General features: G+C 40.1%; 1 protein-coding gene across 1 annotated transcript in view; it reads right to left on the minus strand.

Annotated features, from left to right (window-relative positions):
* LOC310943985 (slit homolog 1 protein-like) overlaps positions 1-14,305 on the minus strand; it is a gene marked incomplete at both ends in the record, with an annotated part of 42,976 nt that extends 28,671 nt beyond the window's left edge. The window contains 4 exons of the mRNA XM_083909681.1: positions 1,960-2,031; positions 2,216-2,287; positions 6,681-6,752; positions 14,058-14,305. Of these exons, the coding sequence (XP_083765807.1) occupies positions 1,960-2,031; positions 2,216-2,287; positions 6,681-6,752; positions 14,058-14,305 (464 nt within the window). The remainder of the gene's footprint in view (positions 1-1,959; positions 2,032-2,215; positions 2,288-6,680; positions 6,753-14,057) is intronic.
* Between the last annotated feature and the right edge of the window lie 7,214 nt (positions 14,306-21,519).

Raw genomic sequence — 21,519 nt, forward strand, 5'->3', positions numbered from 1 at the left:
TTAGCATTGTCTTAATATTATTGTTTGAGAAACATCACTAAAGAATTCCATGGAAGAGTAGAGCTGATACGAGGAGAGAAGGAAAACGCAATCACATTTATGTGTGTGTTGGGACGAACCAATCACACTACGGTGTCACATAAAAACTGTGTGTGTGTGTGTTTTCGGGAACACTGGGCTTTCAGTCCATCATCACAGCAGGAGGAAAGAAATCACTCCTGCTGGAAGACGTGCTAATGGCTCTGCACTGAGGGTGTCACACACTGTGTGTGTGTGTGTGTGTGTGTGTTGAATTGATCGAAAATGCCAAATCCATCTCGATATTCTCTGATGGGAGCCACAGTGTGAAATTGCCAAAAAAGGCAAACAGAAAATAACAAGGACACACAAAGACACACACGCACACACTCACACACACACTCACACACTCACACACACATATCCACCTGTTCATCTCCTGTAATAAGTGTTATTTTTCATGGCTGTTTTCTACCTTACTCCTCCTTTGTTACACTTTCTTACACTCGAACCATTACACACACTCACACACTTCATATGCGCGCGCGCACACACACACACACACACACACACACACACACACACACACACACACACACACACACACACACACACACACACACACACACACACACACACACACACACACACACACACACACACACACACACACACACACACACACACACACACACACACACACACACACACACACACACACACACACACACACACAGCTGGGGAGACACAAAGGAAAGCAAACATATCAGGGTTCTTTGAATCACAACTGATCTATTTTTGAGAGGAGTGTTTGTGTGTGAGTGTGTGTTTGTGTGTGTGTGTGTGTGTGTGTCTCCAGGCAGTTAGGTTTCCCGTCTCACTCTCCACAAACACAGATTTAATAACAAAGAGCAGCATAGTAGAAGCATGGTAATAGTAACCAACGGAGTCCAAGCTTTCACTCATTAAACAACAAACACATGAAAAAAGCTCTTGTGTGTGTGTGTGTGTGTGTGTGTGTGTCACTCTAAACTGCTCCTGCGGGACACTATAAGTGATTCTCTCTCTCTGTGGGGACATTGGCAGAGTTTTCTAAGTGAGAAAAATGGGTCAATTTTTGATGATAAAATCCAGTGAAGACTTGGCCTGAAGCTGCAGAGAATAACAGTCACAGCTCTACTGTAGATGTCAGGGATCATCCCTCAACAACAAACACACTCTATTATTTAAGAAGAACTCTTTCTTCAAGCCAGAGAGAGAAAACTAAACCCAGCAAGCGTTTTAAAACCAAAGCCAGAGTCACAGCCTCAGTCCTCAGCTACACTGATATATTCTCCGAGATTCAATAAAATCAAAATAATCAATCAATTTGATTATTATTTACAAGCTTTCCATACAAGGCAATGAAACTCAAAAAACAGAACCAAGGAAAACAACCCAGCACCCAACAACCATCTCAGCAGTGGTTATTGTATTATAGTATTTAATAGTATTATATGGTTATAGTATTTAATAGTATTATATGGTTATAGTATTATAGTATTTAATAGTATTATATGGTAATAGTATTATGGGGAAGTGAAGAAGTGAGGAAACTATCATGGAGCTCACAAACAGCCTGGAGAATAAAATACCGCGATACTAAAAACAGGAGGTAGAAGAAAATTAAAAGCATAAATAGTAACAGATAAAACTGAATAAATAAATAGACGAGTACATAAAAGAAGTACTATAAGCAACAAAGGGTACGATAAAAACAAGAGCATGGTGAAATACGGTGCCGTAAAATAGAAATTAAATTCAGTAATAGGAGAATAAACAATGGAATAAAATGATGTGTGTTGGATCCTATAATGAAGTCAAAAGTGTTCAAATGCATAATAATAAAGGTCAAGTAAAAGTCCCTTGAAATAAGAGTAAAGAGTTTGAGATTGTACTCACAGTCGAGACAGAACTTCGTTCTTCTGAAACAGCAGCTCTGGGAGTTGGCTCAGGTGATTCTTGTTGAGACGACTAGGTAGAGAATAAAAAACCTAGATTATTAAAATCAGAGAATAGAACATACTGTGTGCCTGTGTGTGTGAGTGTGTGTGTGTGTGTGTGTGTGTGTGTGTGTGTGTGTGTGTGTGTGTGTGTGTGTGTGTGTGTGTGTGTGTGTGTGTGTGTGTGTGTGTGTGTGCGCGCGTGTGCGTCTCACAGTCTCTCCAGCTCCCTCAGATCATCAAAAGCTCCTCTCTCGATGTTACTGATCTGGTTCTCCATCAGATGACTGCAAAACACAACGGTTAACACAGATTAACACGTGTCAGACGTTAACACTTCACAGAATAACATAAATCTTACATGTACATCTTTATAAAGAAAGTGAGAGCACACAGTTTCAGTGTGTGCTTCATACTCCTGTGCAGATTATTATATTATTATATTTTTCCCTCCATGGAGTACAAATCAGATACGAGTCATGGAGGTGTAAGCAGGAGAAAACCAGATTGGTTTCAAGCCTTGTTAAATAAATCAGATATGTGCATCTACATCAGATGTTTCCCCGTCAATGCAACTCTTAAGTCCCTAAACATTTCCAGTTCAGTCTGGTTTTAGTCAGAGAGTAAAAGAGTAATTATTTTATTCTACAGCTCTGCTATAACACAGATTACATTAATGCTGTGCTGTTCTCAAGAGTCAAACTGAATAGACAAATCCCTGGAGACGCCCCGTCTTTCCCTGTGCCACTGCAGGCATCTATATGTTGAACAAACACACTCCTTAGACCTGTACATCATAAAGCCTGCCCCTGACAGCTCCCAGTGGGCTGCTAATCTGTTTAGACTGGGCCTCAGGAGACGTCATTAGTCGCTGGCATGTCGTCTTTTCACCACCTCATGTCCATCACTGACACTCAGGACAGGAAAGACAGGAAACCACTGCTCATCCGCACTCTCCCACAGGGCAACGGTGTTTCCAGGTCAAAAGGCCACAGACAAACCCCTCCCTGTTGTAAATCTGACTGACACTGACACCGAACAAGCACCTGTGGGTGGTTCATGTGTCACAGCTGAACTAAAGCGTTGTTCCGTGCCCTCTGGCCTTCCATGGCACTGAAGCCACAATTCCCACATTCTTAGCCGACCTAAAACAACCAGAGAAAAACGCTGAAAGAGAATCTGTGCTGGACAAACACAAGCTGCTGCTGCTGCTGCTGCTGCTGCCCAGTCAACAATGAGTCTGTGAGCAGCTGTGAGCGAAGCCTGGACTACTACTGTTCTACAAAAACTCACAGAGAAACTCACAGAGGTGGAGAGAAAAAAGAACGTTCTCTCTGTTGCAGGTGGATGTTTCTGTTACAATGCTAATTTAGCAGGAAACTAATGCTGTGTTCACACCAAATGTGATGTGTTTCCTTTAGCAGAATGAGCATTAGCCCCTCATGGGTTAGATTTACTCGTGGTTCTCATGCTACTCAACAAAAACCATCCACAGTGACCACAGTTGCACGAGTAAGGAAACAAAAAAACTGCATCCCATCTGGAGCCACAAAAACTGTTTCCCAACTCCTGAGTGTTTTTGTAGATTTTGAATCTGAAACAGATTTAAAAACTAAAGAGCACCAGATCTAAAGTCATCTGCTGGGTTATTATTTACTCATGTAATATGTTTTATGATAAATCTATAAAGAAAGTTGCGTCTGTGTGTCTGTCATATCTCGCTGACCATTAATAAGATTGCCCGAAGACTTTGGATATGGGATGAGCCTGACCCGATGGTGTGCATCCTTGATTTTCACATTTTCTGGAGGAATTTTATTTTTCACTGGTTTGTCAGCGGCTCATCAGCAAAAAAAAAAAATCCCGGAATGACTTGAAATTCACCATCATAATAGTCGGCATCGCCCTGAACAAGGATCAGTTGAAAATATTTGCAAACCTCTAAAGAAATATTTTTTATAATTTTTTGAAAATCCGAAAATTATCCATTTGCCCTGATGCACTTTGACAGTGAGCTGACTTTCTTCTCGAAAAAAATAAGTATCTCGGAATCACTTGGAATTTACCATCATAATAGTCGGCATCACCCTGAACAAGGATCTGTTGAAAATATTTGCAAACCTGTTAAGGAATAATTTTAATAATTTTTTGAAAATCTGAAAATTATCCATTTGCACTGATGCACTTTGACAGTGAGCTGACTTTCTTCTCAAAAAATAAAAGTATCTCGGAATGACTTCAAATTCACCATCATAATAGTCGGCATCGCCCTGAACAAGGATCAGTTGAAACTATTCGCAAATCTCTTAAGGAATAATTTTTATAATTCTTTGAAAATCTGAAAATTATCCATTTGCCCTGATGCACTTTGACAGTGAACTGACTTTCTTCAAAAAAAAAAAAAAAAAAAAGTATCTCGGAATGACTTGAAATTCACCATCATAATAGTCGGCATCGCCCTGAACAAGGATTTGTCGAAAATATTTGCAAACCTCTTAAGGGATAATTTTAATGATTTTTTGAAAATCCGAAAATTATCCATTTGCCCTGATGCACTTTGACAGTGAGCTGAGTTTCTTCTCAAAAAATAAAAGTATCTCGGAATGACTTCAAATTCACCATCATAATAGTCGGCATCGCCCTGAACAAGGATCAGTTGGAAATATTTGCAAACCTGTTAAGGAATAATTTTAATAATTTTTTGAAAATCTGAAAATTATCCATTTGCCCTGATGCACTTTGACAGTGAGCTGACTTTCTTCTCGAAAAAAAAAAAGTATCTCGGAATGATTTGAAATTTACCATCATAATAGTCGGCATCGCCCTGAACAAGGATCAGTTGAAAATATTTGCAAACCTCTTAAGGAATAATTTTAATGAATTTTTGATAATCTGAAAATTATCCATTTGCCCTGATGCACTTTGACAGTGAGCTGACTTTCTTCTCGAAAAAAAAAATATATCTCGGAATGATTTGAAATTCACCATCATAATAGTCGGCATCGCCCTGAACAAGGATCAGTTGAAAATATTTGCAAACCTGTTAAGGAATAATTTTAATAATTTTTTTGAAAATCTGAAAATTATCCATTTGCACTGATGCACTTTGACAGTGAGCTGACTTTCTTCTCAAAAAATAAAAGTATCTCGGAATGACTTCAAATTCACCATCATAATAGTCGGCATCGCCCTGAACAAGGATCAGTTGAAACTATTCGCAAATCTCTTAAGGAATAATTTTTATAATTCTTTGAAAATCTGAAAATTATCCATTTGCCCTGATGCACTTTGACAGTGAGCTGACTTTCTTCAAAAAAAAAAAAAAAAAGTATCTCGGAATGACTTGAAATTCACCATCATAATAGTCGGCATCGCCCTGAACAAGGATTTGTCGAAAATATTTGCAAACCTCTTAAGAAATAATTTTAATGATTTTTTGAAAATCTGAAAATTATCCATTTGCCCTGATGCACTTTGACAGTGAGCTGACTTTCTTCTCGAAAAAAAAAAAGTATCTCGGAATGATTTGAAATTGACCGTCATAATAGTCGACATCACCCTGAACAAGGATCAGTTGAAAATATTTGCAAACCTCTTAAGGAATAATTTTAATGAATTTTTGAAAATCCGAAAATTATCCATTTGCCCTGATGCACTTTGACAGTGAGCTGACTTTCTTCTCTGAAAAAAAAAATATCTCAGAATGATTTGAAATTGACCGTCATAATAGTCGGCATCGCCCTGAACAAGGATCAGTTGAAAATATTTGCAAATCTCTTAAGGAATAATTTTTATAATTTTTTGAAAATCTGAAAATTATCCATTTGCCCTGATGCACTTTGACAGTGAGCTGACTTTCTTCTCGGAAAAAAAAAATATCTCGGAATGATTTGAAATTTACCGTCATAATAGTCGGCATCGCCCTGAACAAGGATCAGTTGAAAATATTTGCATATCTCTAAAGGAATAATTTTAATGAATTTTTGAAAATCATGAAATGATCCATTTGCCCTGATGCACTTTGATAGTGAGCTGACTTTCTTCAAAAAAACATTAGGCACATTTGCGTTGTGTCTAATGAGGTTGCACAGTTTGTATGTTTGTATTATTTCAGCCTTTACGTTCCTTATCATGCATTACCATAACTGAAAAATGTTCTTCAGCTCCCACTTTAGGAATACATACTTCCTACGGGCACTGCGCTAGTTTTATAAATTGCGGTTTCATCATATGATCATTCCATCGATTTTGTCAGTTTTGACCTGATATTTGTAGTCTGTCTGTTTTGTTGCAGCCTTTGCTTCAGGCTCAACTGTTGTGTTTAATGTGTTTACATAAGTTAACATGACTTGACTTTAATTGACTCGACCACAGCGTTTTATTGTGGAGAGTGGGCCTCCCAGATGCTACTTAAGGGAAACTGTAAATACAGTTATTAAAAGGCAATCACACACAGAACAACATCATCATGTTTGATTGAATTAAATAAATGTTTCAGGGAAACAGTAGTTTGAGGGAGTTTTACAGTTTTCCCAGATGCTAATTCATTCCATAAGGAAGAGGATCACATGGACGTCAGGAAAGTGAGTGTGTGGGCCAGATACATCATCACATCATCATTTCAAATATCATTTTCTCTTGATGAAGTGAACACAGCTGTAGAATGTAAATGTGACTTACAGGACTCGCAGGTGTTTCAGGCCAGAGAAGTCTGCCTTAGTGATGACTGTCAGGTTGTTTCCATTCAGATCACTGAAACACATCAGAAAACAGACATTAGTTAGTGTCAAACATTCAAGTACATACGCGTTAATAACTCAATAAGACAATCGACCACACTGCAGACAGAGACGATGGACAGAAGTTCACACCAAAGTTCACAGTTCCATCACACACACAGCAGAGGCTTCACACAGCCAACTTTGTTAGCATGGAAAGTTAATTCACTATCGTCTTATGTGGACATTGTGAACAGTTTTGATGACAGAGTGCAGAGTGTTCCACTCTTCAGGTAAAAGCTACTGCTGCTGCGCGTCATATAATAACATTATATAATAATATTGGACTGAGCTGGACACTCTTTTCAGCACAGTCATGGAGGGAGGGGCTTAACCCTGTGACCTCATTGTCTACTTTGATTGACAGCTGCAAAGAAAGAGGAGTGAGGGGGATGATGTCACTCTTCCCACGAGGCTTTGAGGGGGAAGAAGGTAAACTGAGCCCTGCACACGTACCTGTGTGTGTGTGTGTGTGTGTGTGTGTGTGTGTGTGTGTGTGTGTGTGTGTGTGTGTGTGTGTGTGTGTGTGTGTGTGTGTGTGTGTGTGTGTGTGTGTGTGTGTGTGAGAGAGAGAGAGAGTGTCATGTTCCTGCACTACTGTAAAGGGTGGAGCAGCATGTGACCTTGTCCTGTCCTGAAAGAAAGAAAGAGTGGAGGTTGTGGTTTTGGGTGTGTGATATTTTAATTATTTATTTAACCTTATTTAACCAAGTGAGATGCAGATTACAAATCAAAGTGACCGTATTGTTTCCCAAGAGTGAGCAGCTGATGTTGCAGGAGTAGTAAAGTGACAGGAGGGAGGAGCTGAACAACCACGGGTCTGATTAAGCTTGGTTAATAGAGTTTTGTGCAGCATGGCAGGGGTCAGAGGTCAGCCTCAGCCACAGCCTCCTCTCGAGTGGCGACTCGGGCCAAACAATGGATCATTAAAGCAGAACGCGTCTGCGACACAATCGCAGCCTCGGTGGGCAGTGAAGCAGTTGATGCCCTCAGCTCTGCTCTGCTCTCCACCAGCAGATCTGACACTGAGCGAGAGGAGGAGGACGACGAGGAGGAGGAGGAGGAGGAGGAGGAGGGTTGTATTCAGTAAGATGATAAGATTTGTTGTGTGCACAAAGAGAGACACAGTGATCCTGAAGCAGAGCTGGGGATCAAAGTACAAGCATCAAAAGTCTAACATGTGAAGTCACATTCACTAGTTTTCTTGATACTATGTGAAATAAAACCTTTAAAAACAACAGAGAAACCTCATACTTCACTGCTTCATTAGCTGCTAAAGTAAACTTCAGTGCAGCCGAGTTGCTCAGGTTTCTTTGGCCTTTGTGTTCTTCACTTGATTAACAGACGTTTACAGTTTGAGCTGCAGATGATGGACAGAGCTGTTTGGCCTCAAGCTTCTTTCATTATTTCTGCTCTACGAGCTCTAATGACTGGAAACACAAAGGCACAGTGAAGCACTTTAAACCCAGCTCATTTTAAAACACAGATTATTAACACTCTCACACAACTCTCCGTCACACTAATGATCCTTCACTGTTTCATTCATGTTACACATTGACCGTAAATATAAGAAACGGACGCAGTCTTCCTGTTGCAAACTGAAGCCTCTGGCTTTAACCGGCTCCATGAAACCAGACGTCACCTGTAATCAAACACCTAGTGGACAATACTAGCTGTCAATCACACATTGTCCAATGATATGGCTCTGCTTTATCCACAAGACAAGACATCGTGTCCTACTGAAGAGGAACTGACTTCTAATTGAGTCCATTAACTCCTCAGGAAGATATTTACTGATGTTATAAATCAAGTAAAAAAGTTCAAGCTCATTTTGCCATAGACTTCTGTTCAGTCCAGTAAAAAAGTGTGTGGACTTTGACCATCTCTGTGATCTTGGAGATCTCAACCCCATCAATGTGGACATCATCACTCTGACCCAAACCATCTCCTGCTGCTTTTGTCAGATACATATGAAACACTGTGGCCCACAAACACAGAAGGAACATGTTAATTTCACACAGAAGAGAGACTTCTTTTGAAAGGCAGGGAACTCTAAAAACAATATTGTGAGAGGCAACAGTGCCAACCGTGCCACACTACCAACAAACCAGGTCTGAAAAAAAACCTGAGGTAATGATCAGCAAATCACTGCCTTTGGTAAAAACTACAATCTGTTTGCCAGAGAAACCAAAGTCAGTAAAGAGCAGAAGTGAACAAAGCCATGGTAACTGCTGCAAACACCTCTGAACAACTTTCTTTAAAGGCCAACTCATACTTTCCATGTTCACAAGTCTGCCAAGGTCCACTATGGTCTGCATGAGGTAAATGTCGTCAACCACACACACATGTTCACGTTTATACATCTGTGACCGCGGGGACTGTACGCATGTTACAGGTAGGACAATATATAATGGAGTGGAATAAAGTGTGGGTTTAGAACTTTAAAATTGACATGAAGCATCACTTTAGCATGAAATGAAGTGCAGGCATTGAATGTGTGAGAACATTTGGCAAAGCCTCAGTTCTGTAGAGTCCTTGGTTGGTTTGAATTCTTTGTTAGGTCATACGAGAACAGAGCAATCAGTACAAGATGTTAGTGAGCAGCATGATGAGGTTTCTCTGGCCCTGCAGGGCTTCATTTGGACCGAGGTCTGACCGTGACCAACATCCCACCCAGATGCTCAGGACGTGAAATGAAGAGTGGCAGCAGATTCACGACTGCACTCTGCTGGATTAACGACACTTAGCCTGGAGACATCGCTGTGAAATGGTACACAGTCAGCAGATTTAAAACAAGTCTTTGTTTCCTCTGTCATTGATCATCCTCTCCTCCTTCTTCATCTTCCTCCCTGTTCCTGTTCCTCTGCCTCACTCTCCTCATTCCATCTTTATCTCCAGATACTGCAGAGTGGATGTGACTGTTAAGCCCAATTTATACTCCTGCATAAAGTGCTCTACGTAGGTTACACAGACCCCTCTACGTCGTCGTAAAGTCTGTCAGAGCCTCTCCGTCGTCTCCAGCTGCACAATATATTTTTTAAGTGTCCGTCACTCCGTCAAGGGACAACGGAGACAACAAGGGCTGTGATTGGTCCTCAGGACAGGCCGAGATAACGCTGCTCTAATACATACAGCACATGTTTAGACTCTAAATGGATAATTTCTCGCCTCAAATGATCTTAAAACTGCGTTCAGGGACAGAAAAATATTTATTTCAGGTGAGAAACAGCCACTGTTTCAACAACAACAGTCTTTCTCTCTCAGAAGCCATTGCTCACTGTAGCCAGAAGCACAACAACCATGCGTAGCGACCCCTACTGATCGGGCGGGAAATTGCAGTGCGTATCCGTCACCACGACGGAGAACTATGAAGTCTGGAGGGGTCTCCGTGATTACGCAGTCGGAGAAGTATAATGTGGCCTTAAAGAAGCTGAGGTGGCAATCGCTGGTTTAATTATGTGTGTGTGTGTGTGTTGTTGTGTGTGTGTGTGTGAGATTGGAAGTGATGAAATCTAAATGATTTGACATTTAAGAATGATTCTAAATGATGATTCCGTCCAGGTGCATCCACTGACTTCTCCTCTGATGTTGTATAAAGTTAAAACAGAGCCATCGGTCACACACACACACACACACACTGATCCTCTTCCCTCTGCTCAAATAACCATGCTCACCGGGGGCCACGGGGGTGTGTGTGGGGGGGGGGGGGGGGGGCCATTCATTTTTCAGCGTTGCCATGACAATCCAATGAGGAGGGGGTGTTTGGTGGGACCAGTGCAGTCACCTTGAAAAATGACCCTCTTATTGCCAACGGTCTCCCGGGAAATACTGTACACACACTCCGTCTCCATCTCACACACAACTAACGCTGTCTCCCGCAGTGAAACACACACACACGGATCACTTTACATGCTAATTGGGCGACAAATCTTTTAACAAATAGCCATTTAATGAGTCGCTCCACTGCAGGGCAGAGAGCGCCGGAGTCGACAGGACGTTTGAGGTCAAAAGGTCACATGTATTACATTTACATGGATGGAATGAGCAGTCTCTGATCTACACATTATTCTTATTAAAGCATCAACTCACACTCAAACAAGGAAACAACAATAAGGAGTGTTGTCTCAGGTGGAACAGAATGAGCCACCTTAAAAGGCAACATTCAGATTATCAACCATGTCCTTCCATTCTGATTCATCACAGGTCAGATTTATTCGTCCTTGATCATCAACCACAGCTGAGCTGACAACGTCATATTTGAGAGTCCACTCGGTCTTGAAGCATCAGATAAAGCTGACACTGAGTGTGAGTGCTCTGGATCACAATCAACACTCAAAAGCTGCACAGATTCTAATAAACTGAAGTGACACAAATCTCAAGAATTGATGATCAGATTTCTAAATATGATTCAGGTAAATACCAAGAGTCAAACAGCAAAGGGAAGCATCACGACTGCAGCCGCTAACAAGAACCAAGCGACTCAGACTAGAAGAGCAATGGATAGACAGAGGTAACAAGTTTAAGATTCTTTTTTGACTAAAATGTATCAAAAGTTTATTTATTTTAAATGTCATGCTGTTCAGTAACTTTAAGTTTCCTTAAAAGTCAAAAAAATAGTGATATGACCGTGTATCGCTCACCGATCAAAGCAGCAGATATAACATAACATAACAATATATAAGTTCCATTTACTGTAAAGGAATATTTCTGCTGCTGATCTTTTCCTTCGCCTCTGATCCACTGATCTAATTTTCCTGAAAGCACCAGGAGTCGTGCATCCTCTCACTGACTCACACACCAAGAACCAAACTAACACATGGAGCAGCTGTCGTTTCAAACCTACAGTGCGTCTGCTCCGCTTCACTCTGTGATTACCTCCGATTGGAAGAATGTCTGACAGTCGGAGAACAAACCAAAGATTCTCATTCAAACAGAAACACCAGGGCAGTCGTGCATTTTATCAAGATGGAATAAGATTTATTACAACCTTCTGTCGCTAACAATCATGTGTTTAGCACCGAAGCTCAGATATTTATCACTGTCTGTGTTGATTAACTGATAGCAAACATTTAGAAGTTTTATATATACAGTCTATGGCCACATGAATATTCTCTAAACCTAAAGCCAACGTAAAGAACATGACAGTGGGATTCATGTATAAATAAATCATAAATAAGTGAGTGTTTTGTATGAAGTGTAGGTACAGTCTGTGGTGAACCTGTGTTTATTTTCAGGTTCCACAGAGAGAGAGAGAGAGAGAGAGAGAGTGCCTGTGTGTGAATAATTGATGATTGTCAGGGATGCCGGCAGAGTCACATGATCCTCTCTCTCTCTGGTGAATTGTAGTGTGGAGGATGTTTTCCTCTGTTTTGTCCTCTGAGGATGATCATCGCTTCATGATCGGAGGACGGAGAGTCAAAGAGAAACAGTTCAGAAGAAGTTTCATCATCATGCACTGTCACTAACGGTGGAGAAACTTAGCTGCTTCTACAGGTCTAATTAGTGACGCTGTCATTTTAACTAACTGATTGAGGCTAACCCAGTGAATTCCATTTCTCGTCAGAAGTCAATCTGAAGTAAATTGCATAATTGGTCAAGTGTATGTAATTGAAATGAACTCTGGGGGAGAGAGGAATAAAGAGTAAAAACATCCTAAATATGTGTTTTTAGAACTACAAATCAACTTTCTTCTGCTGAACTCAGTTTTGGTCATATTAGGAAACACCGATCGTTGGCTTTGACGTTCAACATCTCAGCTTCTCACAGACTGTTTGATTTAGAGACTAATTACGGTAACGCTGAGTGCACTTGCACAAATGTGTTGTCTGTGATACACTCGGTGTTAAAGGCTTAAAGACTCTGGATTCCTTTTGATAAAGACTCTGTGTTGTTGATATCAAACATTTGACATACGTCGTGTGCTGTGTGAATTACAACAATGGCCTTAATCTTCTTAAAAGAGCCAAACTTGGAACTCAAATCAGACTCAGACCAGACTTGAGCTTAAAGACTGAGAACTGAACTACTACTATGTCTCAGTGTCTATGAGTACTGAAAAAAAGAAAGAAAAAGCTTTCAGCAAATGAGATGAAACTGTGTTTCAGAAACAAAAATTATTAAAGACACGTCATGTTATTTCTGTCTTATGAGCGCTTTATCAGGTGCACATGTAAATAAAATGTCATTAAATCAGTGTTTGTGCACTGGTGTTGAACTGGACTGTATTTGTGTGTGTGATGCTTAGAGGGTTTTACATGTTTTACACAGAAAAAAGGCAGGAGGAATATTAGAAACACATTTCAATATAACGCCTCCCAGTACACACCACAAATGACAAGCTGAGGAACAAACATGTTGTGTTGTACTGGAGTGAATGAAAAGATGAAGTGAAAGGAAAATGAACAGCTTCATAAAATCAGATTACTGTGCACTTGTGAAAGAGAACAGAATGAAATACAGAGGTTTTTTACAGCTGTAAATAATTGTTTCCATTATTCATTTATATGGCAGTTACTTGCTTGTCTAATAGATTTGTTGTTTTGTCCATAAAATGGTCGTGAAGTGATGATCAGCGTTTCCTAAAATGACCCAAACACACAGTAATATCATTTATACACAGTAATGTGTCTTTGGTTCCCTGGAGGAGCTTGTATGACAGCTGAGAGAATGATATCAACACATATCAATAACTGCTGTATTCTTTACACCTCATCTATATATAACTGCAGCTCTCACTCAAGGCATTACTTATTTATCTGTGGGGATTTGATAATGTAAATATATCCTTTATCTATTTGTTAGAAAAAAATAGTTTTATAAAACTCCATGCAAATCAATTAACCAACGATCAAATCCATGAATAATAGACTATTACTGCAGCTTTATTTTGTTACATTATATAAACAAGGATATAATTAAAGGATCATTTCATGTGTAATTGCAACATGGAGGAAATAAATGATGCTGCAGCCGTCAGACATGACACACACACACACACACACACACACACACACACGTGCACAGAGTCACAGAGTGAGTCACACTGATAATTAATTTGTCATTACAGACTAATTAGAGCAAATCAACACAGAGAAACCCCCTCCTCGTTTTCCTGTCGATCACACACGCACTCATCCATCTCACAGGGATATTCTGATGAGTTTGATTATACTTGTGAGGACACTGAGACTCTGACCTTAGAACCGAGCTCTCACACAGCGACATGAAAACACACACACACACACACATCAGGGTTGACAGAGTTTAAAGGAGTACTCACAGCCTCTCGGTGCCTTTGGGGACGTGTTTGGGTACGGCGTGGATGCCCAGGCCGTGACAGTCCACCGTGCTGCCCAGGCAGCTGCAGGGCGCCGGGCACGCCTCCGCACATCCACCGCCACCTGCCAGCGCCAGCAGCAGCAGCAGCACAACGCTGCTCCACACCTGCATCATCCTCCAAAGCCCGCACTGAGGGGCCCGGCCCGGGGCCACAGAACCGGCTCCATGTCCTCTTCTGTCAGCAGGCATGCTGTTATCCTGCAGCGCTCCAGAACACTGCAGGACCTGAGAGTGAATGAGTGAGTGACTTCTTTCACAGATATATATATATATATATATATATATAAAAGAAAGTGGATGAAAATAGTTGAAGTGCAGTGAATTTTAGAGGCAGCAGCAGCAGCAGAAGTTGAGCTGAGACTGAACGGCTGCCACTTGATCCCAGAGTGGCCTTTCAGAGAGCGAAGGAGAGGAGGGGGAAGACGACAACTATATCCTCCTCTTTCTCTTGTCCTCAGCTTCACAGCTCCCTCCAACTGCCGTCTATTCTCCTGTGTCTTCTCTCTCTCTCTCTCTCTCATGCAGCCATACAGTGTGCCTGTGCCTCTCCCCTCCACTTTTCATTGAGTCATTGTGTAGCGAACAGTGAGCCACTAGAAAAGAAGAAAAAACACACACACACACACAGACACACACACGCACGCACACACACATACACACACACACACACACACAGAGCAATCATCCATCAAAAGCTTTTACAAATAACAGCACTCAGACTCCTCCCACACCTCTACCACACACACACACACACGAGAGGTTTTCATGACTTCAGGGGACATTGCATTGACTCACATTCATTTCCTGGACTCTAACAATAATTACATTTACATATAATTACATTTCTTCACCTTAAAACAGTCATTTGCATGATGAGGACTTGCTTTTTGTCCCCACAAGGATGACAAGTCCCCATAATGTGAGTGTGTAAACAGTTTTTATGTCCCCACAATATTAGTAATACACACACACACACACACACACAAGGTTTTCATGACTTAAGGGGACATTGCATTGACTTTCATTCATTTCCTGGAGACTTACTCTAAACTTAACCATAATTACATTTACATATAAAAACATTTATTCACCTTAAAACCTTAAAGTCATTTGCATGATGGGGACTTGCTTTTTGTCCCCACAAGGATGACAAGTCCCCATAATGCGAGTGTGTAAACAGTTTTTACGTCCCCACAACATTAGTGATACACAGACACGCACACACACACAAGCACCCAGAGTGAACTCACATCTATTCAGTGACAGCAGTAGCAGCCAGTGACGCCTGCCTTTTTCTTCCCTTTGCTTCTCTCTCTCTCTCTTTCTCCTTGTTCCAGTCTATGTCTCTCGCTCACATGCACTCTCCTCCCCTGAGGACAGAAAAGAGAGCCCGAGGCTGCACGGACATGATGAGACAGAGACAGGAAGAGAGGGAAGAGAGGAGGAGGAGGAGAGGAAATCATGATGAGGCTGAAGCATCCGAGCGAGAAGCTCCAGGGAGAACGTGAGGACAGAAAAAAAAAAGAGGAAAACAATTTGTGGAGAGACCGAACAATAAATGTGACATAAAAGATGGGAGGAGGAGGAGAATCCTCCAGGAAATGTGGTGATAGTGTTGTTTTTTTATTGTTTTGTTTTGCTATAAATCAGAATGAAACTCGGGGAGAAGGTTGTGAAGCAGCATAACTGAGATGCCATAAGGTGCCACAGAGCTCACGCTCAACGTCGATAATTAATTCACTGGCAAGGGCTTTGAAATTCAAATAAGGCCTGCTCTGAAATCTCCACAGAAAGTGTTGGTTTCAGCTTTTGTGACTGTCGCATCGCTAAGGAGAGAAGAAAAAAAAAAAGGAGACTGTGAACGAGTGAAGGTACAGTGGAGAAAAACCTGCTGCATAATCTGAGCATGAACACAGCAGTCAAAGTCGAGGCCCGTGGACCACATCAGGCACGCAAGAGAACTCTTTCCTGTCTTTCCTGCTCATAAAAAAGAAATAAACAAATTAAATGTAGACTTTGAAAACACAGAGGGGGGTTATCAGGGGGCTGAGCCCCTCATTTGGGCTATTTCAACTTTAAACATCTGGTAAAAAATGATTGGCTAAGATACAGCAGAGGAAATCAGGTCATTACTATACTATTTTAATAGAAAATTAACCTAAATTATGCGTTTGTTACTTTCCGTTGATATTCAGCCGCTCTGATGCCGATTCCATGGCGTTTATATTATTTGACCTTGTCCGACCCTCAACCTGGACAGAGTTTGACGGCCGTGCTTCAGTTATTTTTTCTCTGACAGAACATGAGAAACCACGAAGGCTGTGAATTAATGGTTAAACCACGAGATGATGAAGAGCCGTGCACACTGTGCTGTCACTTCAGTCTGAGGAGATTAATCATCATTAATGCATGTTAAATTTGTACCACAATAAAGTTTATAATCAAAGTTTTAACAGCTCACTTTTAAAAAGTACCTTTACTTCTTTACTTTAAGCACATTTTATATCATATACTGTCATATACTTTAAGATTTTAACTTAATTCATATTCTTAAGGATGATTTGATCTTCTACCAGTGCGACCAAAGTAACAGATACAAAAAACACCATCAGTGTCACTGTTGTTTTTATATCTAAACATATCATTTCTTATTGGATTGAAGCAGAAACACAAAAGTAAAAGCTCGTAAAGGTTCCTCGTTTGCAGCAGTTTCCATCATCATCAGTACTTATGTGGCGCGTAATTAGATTTTCTTCGCGTAACAGATTTGATTTTCGGGCGTTTGTTTACAGTGCGCCGAGCAGCGACTGCAGGGCAGAGTTTACACAGCTTTTTATTTAGCCGCACACATGAGTGATTATTGCTCGTGGCCTCACTTTGTCTTCTCCCCGCAGACTCAGTGTGACGGCTTCATTTAACCAGCCGCTCTTCACAAGTGATGGAAAACAAATTGGCCACAGGCAGAGCCCGGCTGCTTCCCTTTGTGCAGATGAAATAAATGACTCATTCAGCGATAATCTGCAACAAAGGGGGGTTGGGTGATGTTGGGGGGGGGACGAGATGTTGACATCTCCTGGGGGGTGGACTCCCTCATTTCTGGGTCTGTAATAGCTTTTTGAGGCAGTGAAGGTGGGGGGAGCTCCTGCTGCAGAAGCGTCTGAATTGTTGTTGTTTTGGAAGAAGCAGATGTTTTTGTCTTAAACTGCAGATTTGGAACTCATTTGTGAGCTTGCTGACAAACGAGGATCCATCTGTTGATGAGATTAATGAACCAATAAATAACTCATTTGACACTGCAGTACATAACTTTAGAAAGTGGAGAAAAAAAAATCACTGTTACATATAAATAACATATGGTTCACACAATGCTTTTACACTATAAAATTATCCTTCTCACTTAGCAAGCTTTATATAACCTCACACACCATCTAGTCTCTCACTCTTTGTTCTTCCTCCTCCTTAAAACACCTCTCACTTGACTCCACCGTGGTTTCCAGAGCCTTCAGCTAAATAGATCCTCGGCTATTCAACTCTTTGCCTTAGCCTCAAAACTTCATCAACTCTCTAATGTTCTGTTATGAACCAACAATCAACATAATATGCAGCAACTAATTGATTATTTGAATTATTGTTGCAGCTCCAATTTGGTGCATCTTATAGTGTACAGTGTTCAATTGATATTTTATTGTGTTAAATACAAGTCTTGAATTGTGTTTGATTTATTGTTTGTTATTGACTTGATCAGAATGATCATTGTTTGTGTTATGATTTCTCCAGTCATGCAGATATTAATATAACCACTTAGTGTAGCATCAATATGCTTACGGCATAAGGGAATGTATTGACTGAAGAATACACATGCCATTCAATGTAGTAGATCGCCCCCTACTGGTATGGCGGAACATTACCAATACACCACACGTCGTTTGCCATATCTTTCTGATCAAGCTAGTTAGCTGAACAAGCTAGCTAATACGATGTATTCACATAACGTTCTGAAACACAGTGAATTATTATGAGAAAGCGTCTTGCATGAAAAAAAACATGTTTAATCCATGTATGTGACTTCGAATGAACACTTACGTAACGTAGATTAACGACGTTAATGAAAACTCACCTCATAAGAAGATAGAAGGTTAATAAGAGGTTCAGGTGCTGGCGTCACGATGTCATCATCTCAGAAATAACTCCCGTGTCTGTTCCTCAAAGTGTTCACTTATTCACATGTCGGTCGATAGAAAATCCATTCGTTTATTGTTATATATAAACTCTGGAGAAACGGAGTTTCAGGCAGACTATGAAGTCCGCTAACGTTTATGCTAACGCATTAGCTCAACGTCCGCTAGCTTAAATGCTAGCATAACGTCCGCTAGCATAGCAGAAGAGACCGGAAGCCCCCGTCTTCGTTAAGAAGTACAGCCAAATATTTAGTTCTCTTGTGTTTTCGTTTCCTATTTTCATTAAATTGTGAAATTAAACAGCTTATCTGAAGCACAGTAACAATGAGAAGCAGCTGTATATTAATTAGCCATGTGTTTCCTCCCTGACAACAACAACCAAATCACTTGAATATGACGTCACCACACACAATGAGAAATAGATTCACAGCATCATATACAACATATACATATTATTAAAAGACAGCGTCTTGCATGAAAAAAATTAAATTAAATTTGAATCCCTGTATGAAACTTTGAATGAACACTCACATAACGTATATAAACGAAAACTCACCCCATAAGATTAAGAGGTTCAGGTGCTGGCGTCATGACGTCATCATCTCAGAAATAACTCCTGTGTCTATTCCTCAAAGTGTTCACTTACTCTCATGTCCTGCTGTCTATCAACCGATGAATAATTCATCCGTTGTTGCTCATAAACTCTGGAGAAACTTTGCGAAGGTGAAGTCTGCTAACTGACCGTTATGCTAACACATTAGCATAACGTCCGCTAGCTTAGATGCTAGCATAAAGTCCGCTAGCATAACAGAAGTGACCGGAAGCCTCCGTCTTACAGCCAAAGATTTAATATTGTGTTTTGTCCATATTCATATAAAGGTTAAAACACACAGAATAGCTTCTGAAGCAGCAGTGAGCAGCAGCTGTATATTAATTAGCCGTGTGTGTTTCCTCCGTGACAACCGCATCACAGGAAGTGACGTCACCACATCCTAACCAGAAGTAGATTCACAGCGATCAAACAAACGTGATTCAAAACTTTATGGTTTGAAGACACACAAAAATGTCAATTGAAGCATAAAGTGGCGTCTTTTTTGTCGTTGTTTACTCTGTTTGCGCTGGACCGACTTGTTGCTACTGTCAAACATCCAGAGTAACATAATACAAGCGAGGCGAAGAAGAGAGTGCAGAGCAGTAAAAGGGACTGTAGGGGGAGCTGTTCAGAGAAAAACACGGTAAAACAAAACAAAAAGTTCTGCGTTAAAAGTTTGTGTCACTGAATGTGACATTTGACAAAATTTGATTAATGACGTCATACCTCTATGCTTAACAATGAGGGACTTCAGAACTCTGATATGCACGCAGGTTTAAACAGCTATATGTTAGACACGCACGCCCTCCAGCGGCGTAAAGGCAGCACTACACCAGTGACCAATTTCCTAAAACATACTTTTATAACTGTCTGATTTAATTTGGCTTTTTAATACCAGATGGACTTGACAACATGTATTTCTGTTTTAACTGCGGTAGAAGTTTTAATTGTTGTGGTTTATGTTCTAGCTGCATGTTCAAATGTATTTGGTTTTGTTTTATTATGCTTTTATTTATGAATTATTATTCTTCTTGTTATGCCAATAGTGTTATCTGACTTATTTGTTATACAGGTTAGTTTTTATGTCATGTAGGTTTATTAAAGTGCCCAATAAATAAAGATTTTTACATTAGCATTTACCATTAATAAGTGTGTGCAGGTTGGATTCAAACTCAGGACACAACACAAGATTCAGGCAAAAATCACTGTTTATCAGACACAAAAAATGTAGTGTCTGCGTACAAAAATCACTGTGCTAAAGAGTCAAAATGACAAAATTGTGTTCAAAGATATGACGACTAACACAAGGAAGGAGCTGAAAACACCCACAGAAAACTGGAAAATGAGCTTATCTACAAATGACTTTACAAGGAGGAGTCAGAAGTGAAGGATGACACTAATGAGAGAGAATGGTGAGGATTTAAAAATAAAACAAACAGGATATGAACAAGAAAATATGAGCAGAGACAGAGGCGACGACACTGAAATATAAACAAGGAATTTTGAAGGGAACGGGAGTCAATTATTTTACAGTTAAAAACACGATTCAGCAGCTGCTGAGGTAGGTTCACCATATTTGGAAATAAGAGATGTTTTAGTTGATCTACAGTGTGTTAAACAGATAAAAACTAAAATGTTGAGTCTTTCAAATTTAAAATCATCATCATTTGTTTACACGTTTACAGTGAACAGATAAAAGTCACAGAAGATCAGTTTCACATTTATGTCAAAGGGATTATAACCATGTGCAAAGACTGAGAAAATGAAAAAAAGTTACTATATGAATTATATGATGATTTCACATTATTAAGAATATAACTGTCAGTGTTTAATATAATAGAGATAGATGATATTAAAATGTGTAAAACGTGAGGTTCAGAACATTTTGAATAACATTTTAACAGTGGCAGATCCTTCCTTTGTCTCTATGTAACACCATGTAATAATGTATGTATCTAATGTACTATATTGGCACTATGTAACAGTCATTTTTAGACACACAACAGCTTCTGCACTGGAGGAAAACAGTAACAGAACACAGTCTGACATCATGGTCACAAAAAAGACAATATTCAACACCCAGCATACACGTTCAAGAGGACAAAGCTCAGGATCTCCTGCCTCCTTCTCCAAACACTGAACTGCTAACACAACATATGTGTAAGTATGTATGAAATCAGCCAAAGCCTCTGCTGAGCTGAATTCAGTCAAAACATAAAAACTCTAGGAAACGTACAAATGAACAATAAAGAGCTTTTGTCGTCTGCACCTGAGCCACGGTCGACACCTTCATCACCTTCATCACTTTCATCAAACCATCGTCCACAACACGCTCAAAACCAGGAAGCACCAGTAACAGTTTGTCCAACATCACCAAGCAAAAGTTAAAAACAAAAACCCCAACATCACCATCAGCGTGAACATAAAAAGTATAAAAATATATCTGTAAACATAAGGAAGTTGAGTCATGAACAGTGAAATTGAGCGAATTAAAAAATAAATTATTAATAATAATAATAATAATATGAATGATTTTTGTACCTGGGCCGTAACACTCAATAAAACAGAACCACAGTGATTTAGTTTAGTGTGGTAGTTTCAGTTTGTTAATGAACAAACTAATCCAGTAATAA

This window comes from Microchirus variegatus (genome assembly GCF_963457635.1).
Source record: "Microchirus variegatus genome assembly, chromosome: 23".
Classification (NCBI taxonomy): domain Eukaryota; kingdom Metazoa; phylum Chordata; class Actinopteri; order Pleuronectiformes; family Soleidae; genus Microchirus; species Microchirus variegatus.